The sequence below is a fragment of the Micromys minutus genome (genome assembly GCF_963924665.1).
Source record: "Micromys minutus genome assembly, chromosome: 29".
NCBI lineage: Eukaryota > Metazoa > Chordata > Mammalia > Rodentia > Muridae > Micromys > Micromys minutus.
The window spans coordinates 19,373,388-19,390,731 of NC_137964.1; the positions used below are offsets into that span (position 1 = coordinate 19,373,388).

At 44.0% G+C, this 17,344-nt stretch overlaps 1 protein-coding gene across 1 annotated transcript in view; it reads right to left on the reverse strand.

The window, feature by feature from the left end:
• Positions 1–3,563: 3,563 nt before the first annotated feature.
• NIPSNAP2 (nipsnap homolog 2) overlaps positions 3,564–17,344 on the reverse strand; it is a 30,846-nt gene continuing 17,065 nt past the window's right edge. Inside the window, exons 5-10 of the mRNA XM_080940698.1 lie at positions 17,133–17,203; positions 15,978–16,118; positions 14,547–14,578; positions 8,565–8,659; positions 7,035–7,118; positions 3,564–4,790 (exon numbers count right to left, since the gene is read on the reverse strand). Coding sequence (XP_080796824.1) covers positions 4,726–4,790; positions 7,035–7,118; positions 8,565–8,659; positions 14,547–14,578; positions 15,978–16,118; positions 17,133–17,203 — 488 coding nt within the window. The 3' untranslated portion in view covers positions 3,564–4,725. The remainder of the gene's footprint in view (positions 4,791–7,034; positions 7,119–8,564; positions 8,660–14,546; positions 14,579–15,977; positions 16,119–17,132; positions 17,204–17,344) is intronic.

Sequence of the window (17,344 nt, forward strand, 5' to 3'; positions counted from 1 at the left end):
ATGGAAAAAAAAAAGCTTATCAGAACAGACTTGTTCAGTTTTCTGTTTTCTTTTTCGAGACAGGGTCTCATGTAGCCTGGGCTGGTCTCATATTCACAGAGATCCTCCTGTCTCCCAAGTACTGGATTAAAGCTGCATGTCTCCAAAGATGATATGTGTAATTTAATTCTGCCTCTTAGTAATTTCTGTGTCTAGTGTTTCAGGAGCTGTGAATATGTAAGCACAAACCAACTTCACGCCGGGAAGAGGATTATTGGGGTTGTTGGGGTTTCTCTGTTCACAGCACTGACACACTGCCCTGACCCCACCTCATTACAGGGGACACTGGCTCAGAGGAGAGGACATCCTTCTTTCCCCTCACACTGGCTTTTTTAATGTGGCTGGGTATGATTACCTCCCAGCACTTAGAAGGCTGAGGCAGGAGGATGGAGAGTTGCAGGCCAGCCAGAGTAAGAGCCTATATCCTAGAAAAAGAATAAAAAGATACAAAGCAACTAAAAGACATTCAGTCTAGAAATATTTCTGAATAACTACCTTAAGTCGGTGTTCTTTTGCTGTGAAGAGGCACCATGACCAAGGCAACTTAGGAAAGAAAGCATTTAATTGGGGCCTGGCTCACAGTTTCAGAGGGTTAAGTTGTTGTTGTTTTTGAGACAGGGTTTCTCTGTGTAGCCCTGTATGTCCTGGAAGTCCTTTGTAGACCAGGCTGGCCTCAAACTAACAGAGATCTGCCTGCCTCTGCCTCCTGAGTGCTGGGATTAAAGGCATTTTGCTGCTTTTATAAAAGATCTGAGTTTAGTTCCCAGCACCCACAACTGATGGTTTACAACTGTCTGTAACTCCAGCTCCAGAGGGATCAGATGTCTCTCACCTCCTCAGACACCTGGGTTCATGTTCATGGACCCACATGTGGAAACACATATACATAATTGAAAATAATACAAACATTTTAACAAGTAACAATCAAAGCGTAAATAAAAGTAAGTCTTAAAAAAATGATTTTGGGCCAGAAGTGATGGCTCCTGACTGTAATCTCAGCACTGAGGATGCAGAGACGGGGAATCATTGGCACATTTGAGACCAACCTTGTCTATTCTACAGCCAGAACCACAGAGCAAGACTGTGTCAAAAAACAAAACAGGAAATAAGGGCATGTATATGCTTGAAAGTTACATCCAACATATAAGGCTTAGAAATCATGAAGAGAAGAACATTTTCCTAATAACACAGTTCTTGGGCCTAAGAGATGGCTCAGTGGGTAAAAAGGTGCTTGCTGCAAAATTCTGATTTTGAGTTCAATCCCTAGAAATTAGAGGTGAGAACTCTCTCAAAAGTTGTCTTCTAACCTCTACATGGGTGCCTTGACACAGAATTACACACTGAGTTCCTTTTTACAGACGACGTGGGGAGAAAGACTCGAAAGGTTCATGGTTATTTGAAGCAATATGAAGAGAGGGATGCTGATTTTAAAGGACATGACTGTTTACCCTCCTGAGAATGTAGGCAGGAAGGAAGAACGTGGTTTAGGAAGACACATGCTGTACCCGCTATTGGATCTTTAAGTAGGGAAGGCATACGGGTCTGGTGGGGGATACTGTTTTTCTTGCTAGTGCTAGGAATTAAACCGGGGGATTTGCACTTTCTTTGTTTCAAGATAGGGTAGCCTTTTGCACTATATAGCCCCGGCTGTCCTGGAACTCGCTCTGTAGACCAGGCTGGCCTTGAACTTACGAAGATCTGCCTGTGCATATGCATACACCACTGCCCTGAGGTAAATACTCTTCCTACCCCAGGGCATTTTACTTTATTTTAAATGATAGGACCTTGTGTATCTCAGCTCTGTACCCGAGGATGACCTTAGATTCCCACTCTGTGGCCCCTACCCACTGAGTGGTGGGGTCACAGGTGCACATCTCCGTGCCCTGGGTTATTTAAGCTGAGGACTGAACACGAATCTTCATGCACACCAGGCAAGCCGTCTGCCGACTGAGCCCCAGCCTCTCCTGCCTGAAGTTTAACTAGTGTAAATTACTCGAAAAGATTACAACTTAGCCAAATAAATCAAATGTGTCCAATTACAAAATTGGTTGAAGGTGGCCGGGCATACAACATGCCTGACAACTTCATACTCAAGAGGCTGAGGCAGGAGGACCAAGCCAGTGAGGCCTTGGCTTGAACAAACAACAACAAACCCAAAAACCAAAATACCAAGACAACTTAAAAAAAACAAAAAAACAAAAAAAAAACCCCTCAGGTTCCGTAGGAGAGGCGTGAAGGAATATGTTTGGCAGCGGTCACACAGGCATCCAAACAACAAGGCTGTTGTTCCCCGTTGTAAATGCTTCCTGGCAGTTCTCCTAGATGCTGCTCTGTGAGTTTGCACATTTCAGCAGAGCAAAATGGGCAGGACCAACCAGGCATGCTGGGTCTCGAAGACTGCTGCTACAAAGGGAATCAGTCTTCTTGGTCACCGAATTGGTCACCAGAGCCTGCCTTGACAGGGCAGTGACCCACACAGGTGCACCCTGAATTTGCCCCAGAGGAAATCTGATAGTGATGCAACTGAGCTTCTGATCTGAGGGAGAACAGTTTACGTCTACCATTAGTTCTGTGGGCCATAGGCTCCGGGCTCAGCTCCGGCCCCCAGGAGCACAAAGTCGTCTTTGTTGTGTCAGGGTGAATATGAATGAGGGCAGGAACCATACTGGAGTCTTTCAGGCTTTTCCAATTGTAGACTGGCTGGAAGCCGCCAGCAAGTACTTCTCTCAGAGGTGACACCCAAGCGAACAGACAACAGGCTGGGCACCCAGAGCGGTAGCTGGTTCCACAGCTCCTGTGTGGGGCATCATTTTTCGGTCTATGGAAATGGTGTCTGTACCCAGAAAAAGTTAAGGAATTGCAGTTTGTATTAAGTTGAAGCAGTACAAGCCTGTTTAGCTAGATAATAGTGGGATATTCCTGTAATCTAGCATTCTGGGACCTGAGGCAGGGGGATCTGGGGCTCTAGACAAGAGTAGGCTCTGAGGTGAGATACTATGTCAAAAAAAGAAGCAGGTGAGCATGGTGGTATATGCCTGTGATCCCAGCACCCGGGGGACGAAAGGCCAGGGGATTCTGAATTTTCTGAACCAGGATGGGCTACAGAGTGAGACTCTCAAAAACCCAACCAAATCAACCAGCTATACAGACAGCACATGTTTTCTGTGCTATGCCCTATCTTCCTCCTGAGTTCATGGCTCTAGTACAAGTCCTTAGCACAAATCCATAGCAAAAGGCCTCAAGAGCAAGCAAAATGGCTCAGTGGTTAAGGCACCTGCGGACAAACGTGACAGTCTGAGTTCGATCCCAGAGAAGCACATGATGGAAGGAGGACCTCCAAGTTGTCTGTTTTCCACAGAACATGAACGACAGAGTGGTCCTGTGCACATGCCATCCCAGTGATGCCCAGAGGAGGCAGGATTTAGAGACTGCCCTCGACTACATACTTAGACCCTGGGTCCAAAAAAATCAAACCAGCTAAGTAAGTAACCAACCAAACAAAAAGGTCTCAGTTGTACAAAACATGAAAATTAAGAGGATTTTATTTAATATGTTCTTGGAGAAAACCATTCACATGTAAAAATTAGACATCTGATAGGAGATTTAGTTATACTTTATTTTACACAAATCAGTTTGTAGGGCAGACATAATTCTTCAGTTCAATGGGGCTTTCACATGATTACAGTCACGAAATTGGCACACTATATTAAAGAACAAAACCAAACAGAGACAGACAGAATATGAAGCTTTATGCCAACTTAGGCCCAGTGTGTACTGCCCTTGGTACAAGATCTTGGAAGTGTCTGCTGGGAGCTTACCAAAATAGAACCAGAGGTCAGAGGTCACAAACGGTGGCTTAGAAAATAAAACCTCTTCTCCAAGAGCTACTTGTTTTATAGAAAAATATTGCAAATAAAATTAGTGCTAGTTGAGGTGTTCATTTCAAAATCACATGTGGCGCAGTGGTTCATGCCAACCCCTTAGGACACAGTGCCTGGCGGAGACTGCATGGCTGGCTAGGTACACGGTGACCACCCTTCCAGCTCAGGGTAATACACTCCCAGCCTGTTGACCAACTGACCAAAAATCACAAAGTCATAGCATTCGCAGCCATTGGGTACACTCAGAATTTGTTCCTAGTTTGAGACTCAGAAAAACTGCTCAGGAAACGTGACTTCATTTGTATTTCTTCCTGAAGGAAGGAAACTTGTAAAAATCTGTAATTGTAAAACATTTTTTTTAAATAACAAGAAATAATAATTGATTCTTTTTCATAGCAGGGATTTTACTCAGAGAGTATTCAAACTTTAATTTTGGTTATTGAGACAGGGTCTCACAAGGTCCAAGCTGGTCTGAAACTCTATATGTAGCCCAGATTGGCCTAGGACTTAGTGTAATTCTCCCGCCTCAGCTCCCTGAGTGCTAAGCTACCACACCCAACTTCAAATGATCCTGTTTTCCTGAAGGGCTGGAGGCTGAGGAGCATTTGGTGAGCAGAGACTGCGCCGCTTCCTTAAGTTCAACCCTCCTGAGTTCCCATTGCACGATTATTAAATTTTAAAGAAAAGAGATCTTACAAGCTATGTACAGCAGTTTACACCTCAGCTTGCTTCCCACTTGATGACTGGGTGAGATGAAATCATGACACACGTTCATCACAGAAATCTGCGTAGGCACACGGAAGCGTCACTGGAGTGGGGAGGTCTTGAGCGGGATCATGATCCTGGACTCCATTTCCTGAATGAGTGGGACTGAAAGAAGCCGGAGGTTACTGCGCCTGCCTTCCCAAACCCGCGGGGTAAAGACGACTCTGCGACTGCTCAGGCCAGAAACACGCAGCTAGGAAGCTGGGAGTCTGAGCAAGGGCCTGATTACCCAGCCAGAAATCATTCCACCAACTAGAATGTTACGGAACAGAGTTGGCCAGAGTAGCTGCTTTTTGATGGGAAATTAGAAAAGTCTTGATTGGGCTGGAGAGATAAGAGCACTGGCTGCTCTTCCAGAGGTCCTGAGTTCAATTCCCAGCAACCACATGGTGGTTCACAAACATCTCTAATGGGATCCAATGCCCTCTTCTGGTGTGTCTGAAGACAGCATCAGTGTACTTACATACATAAAATAAATAAACCTTAAAAAAAAGAAAGTCTTGTTATAAAGAAAGAGCTTTCTCAAAGGCTCTTTTTATACTTAAAATAATGGATCGAATATCTCATAGAAAAGCGAGATGGCTCAGTGGATAAACACACCTGTCACCAACTTATGGCCCCAAGAGTTCAATCCCTAGACCCAACGCTGTAGGAGAGAACGAACTCCCACAAACTGCCCACTGACATCCACATGTGTATCCCTCCCCTCAACCTAGCAACAGCACACATGAAAATAAATAGAAAAAAAAAAACAATTTTTCTTTTCATTTAAAAAAATTTGTGACTTCTGTGGACCAAAAGACACTCTGGAAACTGACAAGCAGCTTAGGAGGAGACGACCATAAGGAGGCATGGTGCTTACACCTGTGTGTGTCCCCCCGCCACCCCGTGTGTGAGAGGCCAGCCTGGGCTACAGTGAAAGAGACCCTGCATTAAAATGACACAAGAATAAAACACAACATCGAATACCATCACAATCATAGGGTTTTGTTCCTTTTGTGACTGGCTTTCACTTTCAGAGTAACCAAGGAAGGCTCTACCAGTAACTGCCTACCACACTTCCAGAGTGCTGAGCCAGCCAGCCTGCACCGGGCCTGGCTCAATTATGCGATTTTTTTTTTTTTTAAAACTAAAAGACAAGCTATTTCTACTTCGTAGGCTTCTCTTACCTTCTTAGTAAGTATGCAGCATAAATATCCATCAGAGTTAACTTTATGCCAATGTCTGAGTTTGTGGTCAGCCTGGTCTACATAAGTGAGTTCCAGGACAGCCAAGGCTACATAGTAAGATGCTGTCTGGGAAAACCAACCAACCAAAGATGAACTTTCTGATTCCGTTTGGTTTTGAGAGCCGGGTTGAGCCCTGCCCTCAGCCTAAGTTAATTATCAGTGTTGTTGTTTTTATTGCTGCCATTTGTCCTCTGTAGCCCAGTTTGTCTTAGAGCATTCTTTTAGGGTTAGCCTTCAGAACTTGTGTGCCACCATAACTATTTACAAAAATAGTTCTTTTAATTATGTGTTAAATTATTTCGAGGAACTGATGGCTTTAATGAAAATTTTAGGAAAAAATGTAATATTATTTCAGAGAACAAAGAAACTAAAAAGTAATATTAAAAAAAAAATTAAGGTAGCCCAGTATGGTAGTACACTCCTTTGAGCCCAGAACTTGGGAAGCAGAGGCAGGTGGATCTCTTTGAGTTGGAGGCCAGCCTTGTCTACATAGTTGAGTTCCAGGACAGCCAAGGAATAAAATAATTAAGTATCCACATGTCTGAAATTCTATTAGCCAAACTAGGCAATATAATAGAATATTATAAAATATATGTAATAGAATTAATACTCCTATTTATCTGTCCTTTGCTTTAAAAATAATTTATTAACTATATGCATATGGGTGTTTTGTGTTTGTATGTCTTACATTTTGTGCCCATAGAGGCTAAAGGGGGGGCACTGGAACCTTTGACCTGGAGTTACAGGTGTTGTGACCACCATGAGGGTGCTGGGAATTGGACCCAGGTCCTCTGAAAGCGCAGCCAATCTCTCCAACCCCTTTTCTGTTTTTTTGTTTTTGTTTTTTTTAAACATGGTCTAACTCTGTAGGCTAGGCTGACCCTCTGCTTGTAGCTTTCCTACCTCAGCTTCCCAATGTGCTGGAATCACAGTCATGAACCACCATTCTGGGTTAAAGAATCAAAATTCTTATTTTGAAACCAAGTCAAGTCATCATTAAAAAAATACTGGTCTATCTCACATCTTGCTAGCCTTATCTTCACACCCCAGACTATCACATTTGCACTTTCACAAATGCACACTCAAAGCACAAACATGTAAGGGGTCACTAACAGCTTACCCGTATAGTAGACAAGTTCCTCCCAGCCATGTTTGTGCCAGGCTGCGTTCCGTATGTCCTCCCTGGTCTGAAGATCTTTATAAGCTTAAACAGAAGCACAGGTAATATGGTTGGAGTCAGACACACTGCCCACGTTCCAGAAGCACAGTCCTCAGCTAGCCAGACAAACCATCAATAGCCTTAGACTCAGTCCTTCTGTCTTTGCCTCTCAAGTGCTGGGATTACAGGTAAATGCAACGTGATCTGGGGAGAACATGTGCTTTCGTTTTGGTTTTTAAATTTTAAATCTATGCGTAAGGATTGTTTTGCTTGCCTGCCTATGAATGTGTATGTGTGTCTATATGTACGTATGCACGCATGTGCAGTCTGTGCATGCCATGAAGGCCAGAGGAGAGCCACAGAATCTCTGGCTGGAGTTACAGCTGACTGAGAGTCGCCATGTGAGCGTTGGTAAATGAACTGGGTCCTCCCCAAGAGCATCAGTGCCCTTAACCAGTCATTTCACCAGCTCTAGGACACACTGTTTTTGTTGTTATTTGTTTCTTGACATTTGTTTATAAACTCTGTACCTATAAAAACTCGGGTCTTTGTGGGCTAAATCTCTGCTCAGCAGACAATGCCCCATTCAGGACAAGGTATGAGGGGTTAGTGGTATAATCTATCATTAACGCAGGATTTCAGTTCTTAAATACCAGGCAAGCTCAGTAAAGAGCCCTGGCTGCAGCAGGGGGTTCTGGGAGTGATGAAGAATACAGAAGTTGCTGTGTTTTGTCTCAGTGTATCTGCTGAGGCTCAGCTTCCAGTCTGCACTGTGTGGGCATTTTTTTGTTTGTTTGCTTTCCGATGAAGTTTGAACCCAGGGTCTTGCACAGGCTAGGCAACTGTCCTGCCACCGGGCCCTTGCTTCTTTTTCCTGTACTTACACGTATGCCTGTATGCGTGTGTGATGTATACCATGTGAGGGTAGGTGCCTGCGGAGGCTGGAAGGGCACCCTGAGAGCTGAAGTTACTGCCCTCTGGTTCTCTGAGAGAACCCTGAGTTCCTAATTGTTGCACTATCCCTCCAGACCCTGGTGGTTGGTTTTTGCCAGGTTTAATTTTCATTTACATACATGCATGCAATGAAATATAATTATATCTACCTTCCCATTTCTGCGCCCAATGCTCCCTATCCTCCCCAGCAGCCCATTTTTCTGGCCCTGTCTTGCTTTGCAGCTCAAGGCTGGCCTGGGACATGCCATGCAGTCTTTGCTGATGGAGAACTCTCAATCCTCCTGCTTCAGCCTCCTGAGTGCTGGAACATCTGACTTCAGCCCAACCTGTACCTGTTTGTAGGCTGTGAACCCACTGACCTTTTGCTATTGGTCTTTTTTTCTAGACAGCCCAGCGTTCACCATCCACCCATGATGTTTGCAGTTCCTATAGTGTTCAAGGTTGTCAGAGAGTCCAGATTTGTTCTACTATTACAACTTAACTAGAAATGAGTTCTTCAACCCCAGCAAATCACAACAGAAGGAAAAATACACATACCCCAAAGATGGTGCACCATATATAGCTGCCCGATTTGAGAGAAGAATCCCCCAACTGCCTCGCTACTGTCCTGTCTAAAGCGAATGGCACGGGCCCTGTGAGAAAAGAGCAATGTTCCGATAGTTAAGGAGAGTCAGGAGGCACTCGGGGGTGGGGGTGGGGATCTCATGTACACCTAGAATCCCAGCACTTAGAAGCAAAGGCTGGAGGATCTGCAGTAAGTTAGAGAGCAGCCAGGGCTAGCCTGTTCTATGTAGTAAGACCCTTTCTAGACACAGCAAAGAATCAGACTATGTTCTCTACCCAGAGACAGCTGTTAGGAATGAAAACTGGTTTAACACATATCAAGTTACTAAATGAAATCAAGTTTTTATTTTATTTAGTTTTAGGGGTAAGTTAGGACCTTATTTTGTACCCCAGCTACCATAGAACTTACATAGCCAATGACCTCAACCCGTGGTGATTTTCTCCCCTCAGTACTTAGGAAGCTAATTATCTTAGTGAGAAGTACATAATATTTAATTTTGACTTTTCAAAAACAAAAACAACAACATAAAGATACTTTTGCTTATTATAAGTCTTAAATATATACTCCTAACACTTGATAGAAACAGGAAGGGGGGCTGGAGAGATGGCTCAGCGGTTAAGAGCACTGACTGCTCTTCCAGAGGTCCTGAGTTCAATTCCCAGCAACCACATGGTGGCTCACAACCATCTGTAATAAGTTCTGATACCCTCTTCTGGTGATAATAAATAAATCTTTAAAAAAGAAACAGGAAGGGGAAGAGACTTGTTTAAAGGAACTGTTTCAGGGCTAACTTTGCAGTCTACAATAACTTTCCTTACAAGCTGTGTCTGCAGCACTAACAGTGACACCAGCATTATGGGACAATCAGCCACTTCCTGGTTGGATTTAAGGCCTATTCCATGAGAGGAATCCACACTTGACACTACTGATGGGGACAGCCTGCTATAATTGTTCTGTTAAGTGGACACAGCAATAAAATGACTCCCAATGACTTATGCCAGGTCCTCAGATCAACCCTCACCAGAGCTTTCCTTGTAGATGGCAATTAACGCACAGACCCACAACTGGTCAGCATGCAGACAGTATGGGACTCTGGAGTGTCCAGTCCTATGGAGTATTTATAAACATAAAAACCTCTAGGATCTATGCAGAAGAGGTGGTGGACGACTTCAGACATAAAGTGGAAATGCATGTACAAACTCACAGAGCTTGTGACAGCTCAAGACCTATAAAAGCTCAAGGCAGATAAAACCCCAGCATGGAGGAGGGGAGGCATGCAAGTCCCATTCCTAGCTGAGCAGCAACAAGCACTGATGGCTGCAGAGAGGAGGAGTCATTTTTTAAAATGTGTGACACCTGCTGTTGTCAACAACACTGGGGGAGGGAACCTGGGTATAGTCGGTCAACACAAAGTGGACCCCATGAACCCATTAGGAGAGAGATAAGAGAGATGCCGGAAAGATGGGGGACGATAGGGGAAGCAGGGGAGGAGAATGAATCTGATCAAACCCAGTGTATAAAACTCTCGGAATAAAAAGGCAGTGGTAGTGCATGCCTCTGATCTCAGCACTCAGGACACTATGAGTGTGAGGCCAACCTAGTCTACAGAGTGACTTCCAGGACAGCCTGGCTTGTGCCTCAAAACAACAAAAAAATGAGAGAGAGACAGAGAGACAGAGAGAGAGAGAGAGAGAGAGAGAGAGAGAGAGAGAGAATGGTTCATTAGAAGAAAGGGAGGAACCTTGGATATATAACACCCAAGATACCAAAGGGCATGATATGTATGGGGGACCCCATTCCTCTGTTGAAACTGACATAAAGGGAGTCTCTTTCCCAGCGGCAAGGGACTCTGAGGGTTTCTGGATAGCATATAGGGTCCTGTCAGGAGGCCCCTTCTTGGCAGCTCTGTGCTGTAGTCAGGACGCTCACGAATATAAATGAAGCTGCCTGTAGCTTTCATCTTTTCAGAGAGAACCATGTACTACTGTTTCCATAGTACCCGGGGATGCATGCGTGAGGGCTGCTAATGCATGCTGCACAGAGCAGAGACTGAAATGGCTTAAAGTGGGCATCTGGGGTCTGCAGAGGCCGCTCAGCGTTCAGCACTACTCTTCTAGGACCTGAACTTCCATTCTCTGTACCCTTCTCTGGGGGCTCACGAATCAAAGAATCAACAAATGTGAGGCCCCTGCTGGCCCCCACAGGCGCGTGCATGTGCAAGCACAGACACGTACACATTTAAAACCGATAAAAACAAAACCTTAAAAAAAAAAAAAAAAGCCCAGTGAAACCAACCAAACCAACTAACCCTCTTCTTTTTCAAAATTTAACACATCAAAAATTTAACACCTTTTTAAAGAAAACTTAAACACCATCTTCTATTGGCACCAGCCACTCTGTTTTCCCATTCAGCGAGACCATCTGACATCCTGACATTGTTTAAAATGTATCTTTCTCAAATTTAATTTTCTGTAATCTCAGATAAAAATGAAGACATGGGTTTCAAAGGACGTAGCGATCTCAGCTCAGCAGGAGAGCAGAGCCGGGGGTCGATCATGGATTATGCAGAAAATCCATAACACCCACGGCTCTGACCCGGTCTCAGGCACTTGAAGGGTTTAGAAGGGGTAAAGTTTGGGGAGACAGATTCATCCTCATTTATTTAAATGACAAGGACCCCAAAAATAAGCTACTAACATCTACTGTAAGAAAAATAACCCTAAAGGGACAACCTACTTTAATTTCATTTTGAGATAAAGTCTTACTACATATTATTAGCCCAGGCTGGCCTCGAACTCATGATCTTGCCCCAGCTTGCTAAATTCTAGGACTACAGGCATATATCACCACGCCCAGAAAGGAGTAAGATTCTCCTGCTGGTCTGACCAGTGCCTTCTCTTAATGGTGGGAAACTTTACATACTAAATTCAAACACCTTCAAGGGGCTCAGAACCAGAAGAGTGCCTTCTCTTGCTGAAGACCACTCTGTGCACCCCAACTCTCATTCATATACACAGAGCATCCCAAACGTGACCCTACTAAGGCTTCCAGTTTCCTCTGTTGGAACGACCCATGGATTATCCATAAATTATACAGATGTTATCACAAAAATTACAAATATGACCAATTAAGGAAATCAGTTGAACTGTGCACTGTAACTGCTCAGGAGGAAGAAGAGAGAGGTTTTCATTGATTGTGATAAGATATTCTGGATGATTCATTTCATTCTGAAGTTTTCCAATTCGGTTACTGAAGGCAAAGAAAATATACTTGCCGTAGCCGGGTAATAATGACAAGCGTGTGCTGCGGAGGAGACCACCATCTTAATAGTTACCCTACATGCGAAATATAAATCGAACGCTGAACGTGCTAGACAGAGAGTTTAAAATAACCGAGTGACCTCAACATATGCTGTGCAGTCTCTGTGAAAAAACAGTACTTAGTCCCATCCCAGTTCTATGATTGTCTAAAGTTATAGGATAAAACAGTGGTTCTCAACCTGCAGGTGGCAACCCCTTTGGTGGTACTGGTGGGTCAGATGACACGGGGGGAGGGGGTGTTGGTCATCTATGAGTAGCAGGAAACACAGATATTTACATTACAACTTATAACAATATCAAAATTAGTTATGAAGTAGGAATGAGAATAATTTTATGGTTGGGGTCACTGTAGCATGAGAAACTGCATTAAAGGGTGTAGCATTAGGAAGGTTGAGAGCCACTGGCATAAAATGAACAGCTCAGAAACATGAACAAAAGCCCTTTGATAAAATGGTGCTCGTTATAGTATATAACCAAACATATACTCCGGTTTTGCTTGTTTGAGGCAGGGTCTCAGTTGCCTGGGCTAGACTCAAACTTGCTATGTAGCTAAGGATAGCCTTGATCTCCTGATCCTCCTGCCTCTACCTCCAAATGGGAGCACAGTGTACACTACCACACCCTGCTTGATTGAGCTTTTGCACAGAGCCTGAGAACTTGTGCCTAGTTCAGTCTCACAAAGACTTTCCTAAGCTTTTATCTAAGGGCTTCCTGCTTCTGTTCTTCCATTTAACCCTGTTTATTTCACATGGATGAGTGTTTACCCACATGGATGAATGTGTGTGTGCAGTGCCCTCAGAGGTTGAGTAGAGGGTACCAGATCCCCTGGAACAGGAGCTACAAATGGCTGTGAGCTGTCATGGGTGCTAAGAGCCCAACTTGGGACCTTTACACAAACAGTAAATGTTCTTCTCCTCTGAGTTCCTTTGTATTTTTTTTCATAATGTGAGGTAGGAGTGTAAACTCATCTTCTTTTCATATACTGAGTTTTCCCACCATCTTTTGATGAAATAATTCTCTTCCCTCACTGAAGGAAGACATACCTTGAATCAAATGTTCATTTCTAGCCTTTCAGCTCAGTAACACTGGTCTATATGCTTGTCCTGGTGCCAAGGCTATAATGTTTCTCTTTTATGACAACGCCTGCCACTGTAGCCCAGGCTGGCACCTAACTTGTAGAAACGCCCCTGCTGCAGCCTCCTGTGTGCTAGGTAGGCTTACAGGCACAGGGCACAGCGCACGGCTTATGATACCAGCCTTTGGGAAGAACAGTCGGTCAGTCTCCCTGCTTTCTCTGCCTACACTTGCATTGCTGCTTTGCTGTGCAAATGATAGAAAAACTTCCATCAGTGCCAACTTCTGTGTTAGTATAAAGCCCTTCTGTTGAAGAGCTATATGCAGAAGTCATTATGGATCGAACAGCATGTGGTCCTGGTAATTCCCAAGAATCTGGACTGGAAGAGTCAGAGGTAAGCAAGACTGCCCATGTGTTAGTGTGTGGCTGTCTTGTTATGTCTAATGACTGTCCCACTTATGTCTCCTAAATGCTGGGATTATGTGTGGTGTGTGGTTTGTGTTAGTATTTATGGAAGCATAGGCATAAAAGAATGGGGATCCATTCTACTGTTCTCTCTAGTCTTGTACGTCTAAACCAGGGGCCAGCAAGACAACTCAGGGGTTAAAGGCACTTGCTGGCAAACCTGATGACCTGAGTTTCATCCTTGAGATCCAGATGGCGGGAGGAGAGGGGCAACTCCTAGAAGTTGTCCTGACCTCCATATTCACCATATGCCTTACCAATAAAGAAGCAAAAATGCACTAAAAAGAAAATTAAAGAAAACAAATCAGGCAGAGGCTAGAGAGATGGCTCTGTAGCTAAGACTACTTGCTGCTCTTCTAGAGAACCCAGGTTTGGTTCCCAGCACCTACATGATGAATAACAACCACCTGTAACTCCAGTTCCAGAGGATCTGATATTCTCTTCCGGACTCTGTGGGCTCTGCATGCATGAAGTCCAAAGACATACATATATGCAGATGAAACACTCAGACATGCAAAACAAAAAGGATGTTGTTGTGCCCATATCCTGGTTACTTTGGAGGTAGAGGTGGGAGGAGCATTTAAGCCCAGGTGTTCAAGACTATCCTGGCAACATAGTGAGAGACACTCTATTAAAAAGTGTAGCTTTGGGGCTGGAGAGATGGCTCAGTGGTTAAGAACACTGACTGCTCTTCCAGAGGACCCAGGTTTGATTCCCAGCATCCACATGGCGGCTCACAACTGTCTGTAACTGCAAGATCTGACACCCTCATACCGACATGTATGCAGGAAAAACACCAAAGTGCATAAAAGGAAGATGAGTAAGTTATGGAAAAAGTGCAGCATCGAGACAAGGCATTTACTGCTTTTGTTTGGTTTTTAGCCTAAGGATTTACCGGATAATGTAGGTGTGATGGCACACACCTGTATCCAGGAACCTGGGAGGTAGAAGCACACAGATCAGGAGTTCAAGGCCTGACTTGGTTCCATAGTGAGTTGGAAGGTAGGCTTGGATATGAGATTGTCTCAAAAAAGCAACACAAACAAAATTAATTCCCAATATGGCTTGGAAATTCAACACAGTAACATACTTACCAGTAATTGCCCCATTCGATCATTGTTCCTGGCTGAAAGGGAAGTTAGGTTTTAGTTAGTTGTATGAAAAAAAATCACAGAACAGGAACAAAACTGAGACTATGTGCTATGATCCTATGTCGTGACTTACTATTTTATGGTGTCACATGAACAGACAACTGATATATATTGTAAGGGTAAGTCATCTACATTGGTGATGAAACCACTGTTAGTTCATCTGGGATGCTCTAAGGGACCTCTCCATCTTCCCCAGTACAAAGGCCACATTAGACTGTTCTTTAATGCTGCTGCCGCTGGAGACTGGAAAGGATGAACGGTGTACACAGGGATACAATTAACCATGTTTCCTGTTGTAAGTACAATGAGAGGCTATCAGTAGAAAGAGGCTATATCTCAGTCACTCATTTTTAAGTTTTTTATTCAATTCTTTTTTGTTGTGTTGAAACAGGATTTCTTTATGTAGTTGTGGATGGCCTAGAACTTGCTATATAGACCAGGGTGGCTTTGAACTCAGAGAGATCACCTGCCTTGTTGTCCCAACTGCTGGAATTAAAGACCCCTGTGCCCGGTTCACTTCTTTTCTCTCCCAGACAGTGTTGTGCCAACTCAGTGTTTATCTACATTCTAGTTCAAAACGGGCAGTTGCTATCTACTGTGCCTGGCTCTGTACTTGATGTCTTTCTTCTTGAAAGAAAAAAGTTACCCAGGCTGGGGATACAATGTTGCTAGAGTTTGCCCCCGGTGCGGTGGGGCACACCTGTGACCACAGTGTTCAGGAGGTTGAAGGAGGAGGATCAAGAGTTCAGGGCTATTGCAGAGACTTGAAGTGCCAGAGTGGGGGGATACCCAGGGGGCCCCATGTGCTCAGAGGAGAAAGAGGGGGGATAGGGGAAGGAGTATAGGAGGAAGGGGTGATGGGAGTGGGGCAATGAATAGGATGTAAAAAATAAATTAAAAAAAGAATTCAGGATATCCCTGGCTATATGCAGTTTGAAAAAAAAGTTATTTTGAAAAACACCAAGTAATAAACATACATAATGACTTAAATTCAAAAGAGCTTAGCAGAAGAGAAGAAATGGGAAAGAAGGAAAAATAAAAACAAAAAAGACTAGACAGGGGAGTGGTAGAATTAGGTATGTAGGTATGTGGGGGTGAGAGTGTAGGGGGTGTGGGTATAGTAATGTCGGGGTGTGGAGAGCTGGAAACCAAACAAATCAAATCAAAATATATTGTGGTTGTAAATGCCTATAACCCCAGCACTCAGAAGACTACAGCAGGAGAAGCTCAAGTTTGAGGGCAGCCTGGGCTACCAGGGACCCTGCTTACAACCACTGCCACCGCTCCTCAGAACTAAATGTAAGATGCTAGGCACACACAACAAAACTGCATCAGGAAGCAGATAAGGACAGCCAGCTTTCGTCTGCTACTTACTCGGAGTTGGTAGGACCTGAGTTCATAGATATTGGGGCCTGATCTGGGCACTGGCTCATTCCAGAAGCTGAACTCCAACAGCAACTGATTCTTCCTGGAGAGAAGCATATCGCTTCTGGCCTTTCGGAAATTTACAAATTCCTTTGGGTGAGAAAAATATGCTCATGAGATCTTTGAATACGCACATAAAGATATACTTTAATAACACCTACATTCCACAGGATATAGTTATAAGACCATCTTAGTTTTTTGTTTGTTTCCAGAGACAGGGTTTCTCTGGGTAGCCTTGGCTGTTCTGGAACACTCTGTAGTCCAGGCTAGCCTCCAAGGTATGTGTCACCATGCCCAGCTTCCATCTTAGTTGTTAGTCTACTGCACTGAAATAATGAATTGCTAACTAATGAATTTACTTCCTAATATATACCAATTCTTTTGCTTGTTTTATAGGATTTATTTATTTTACTTCCTGTGGATGAATGGTCTGCCTGCCTGCATGTATATGCACCATGCATATGCCTGGCACCTGTGAAGGTCAGAAGAGGGCATAAGATGCCCTGGAAATGGAGTTACAGATGGTTGTGAACTGATATATTAGTGTGGGAATCAAACTTTGGTCTTTCACCAAGCACAACAAGTCCTTTAAGTCATGAGCCAGGGTCTGATTCCCAGCACCACATAAGCCAGGTGTGGAGGCGCACACTAACAGTCCCAGCATTTGGGAGGCAGGAGAATCAGGAGCTCAAGGCCATCCTTGGGTGTATAAGGAATTTAAGGCTAGCCTGAGCTATATGAGACCATCTCTCAAACAGACAAAACTTCAAAAAGAAAACAAAGGGTAAGTAAGTGGCTGGGTTGTGGATGTTATCTGGGGCTGTGTCTGCCATGCAGCTGAGGCGGTGTTAAAGCACTGTCTCATCTGCTGCAGTGTGGCATCGCAGAGGAGCTGTGATTGGTGGCATTAAAACTGGCAATTCCATGCTCACATACAACTTTAAGGGTTCACACAATGACTTTTCTACCATGAAGACTGAACAATTTAATAACAAAAGCTGATAACGGTATTGCCATGACATTCTGTGTGAATACACCCCACACAACAGACTGCACAAGCACGCACGCAAACACTCACATACACACACATTTCAAAATTGTTACCTGGTTTTCTCTGAGTTTATTCATGACCTCTGTGAGGGCTGGATAGCCTCCTTCATACCTCCAGAGGTGGACTGAAATGAATTTTAAAGAACAGTAGACATTTAGGGTCAAGGTACTCTTGACAACATAGGTGCATGCCATGCGAACATAGTCTGAAGTCTAACACATATGCACATGAACATGGTAAAGTGATGCAGTGTGCCTTGTACCCA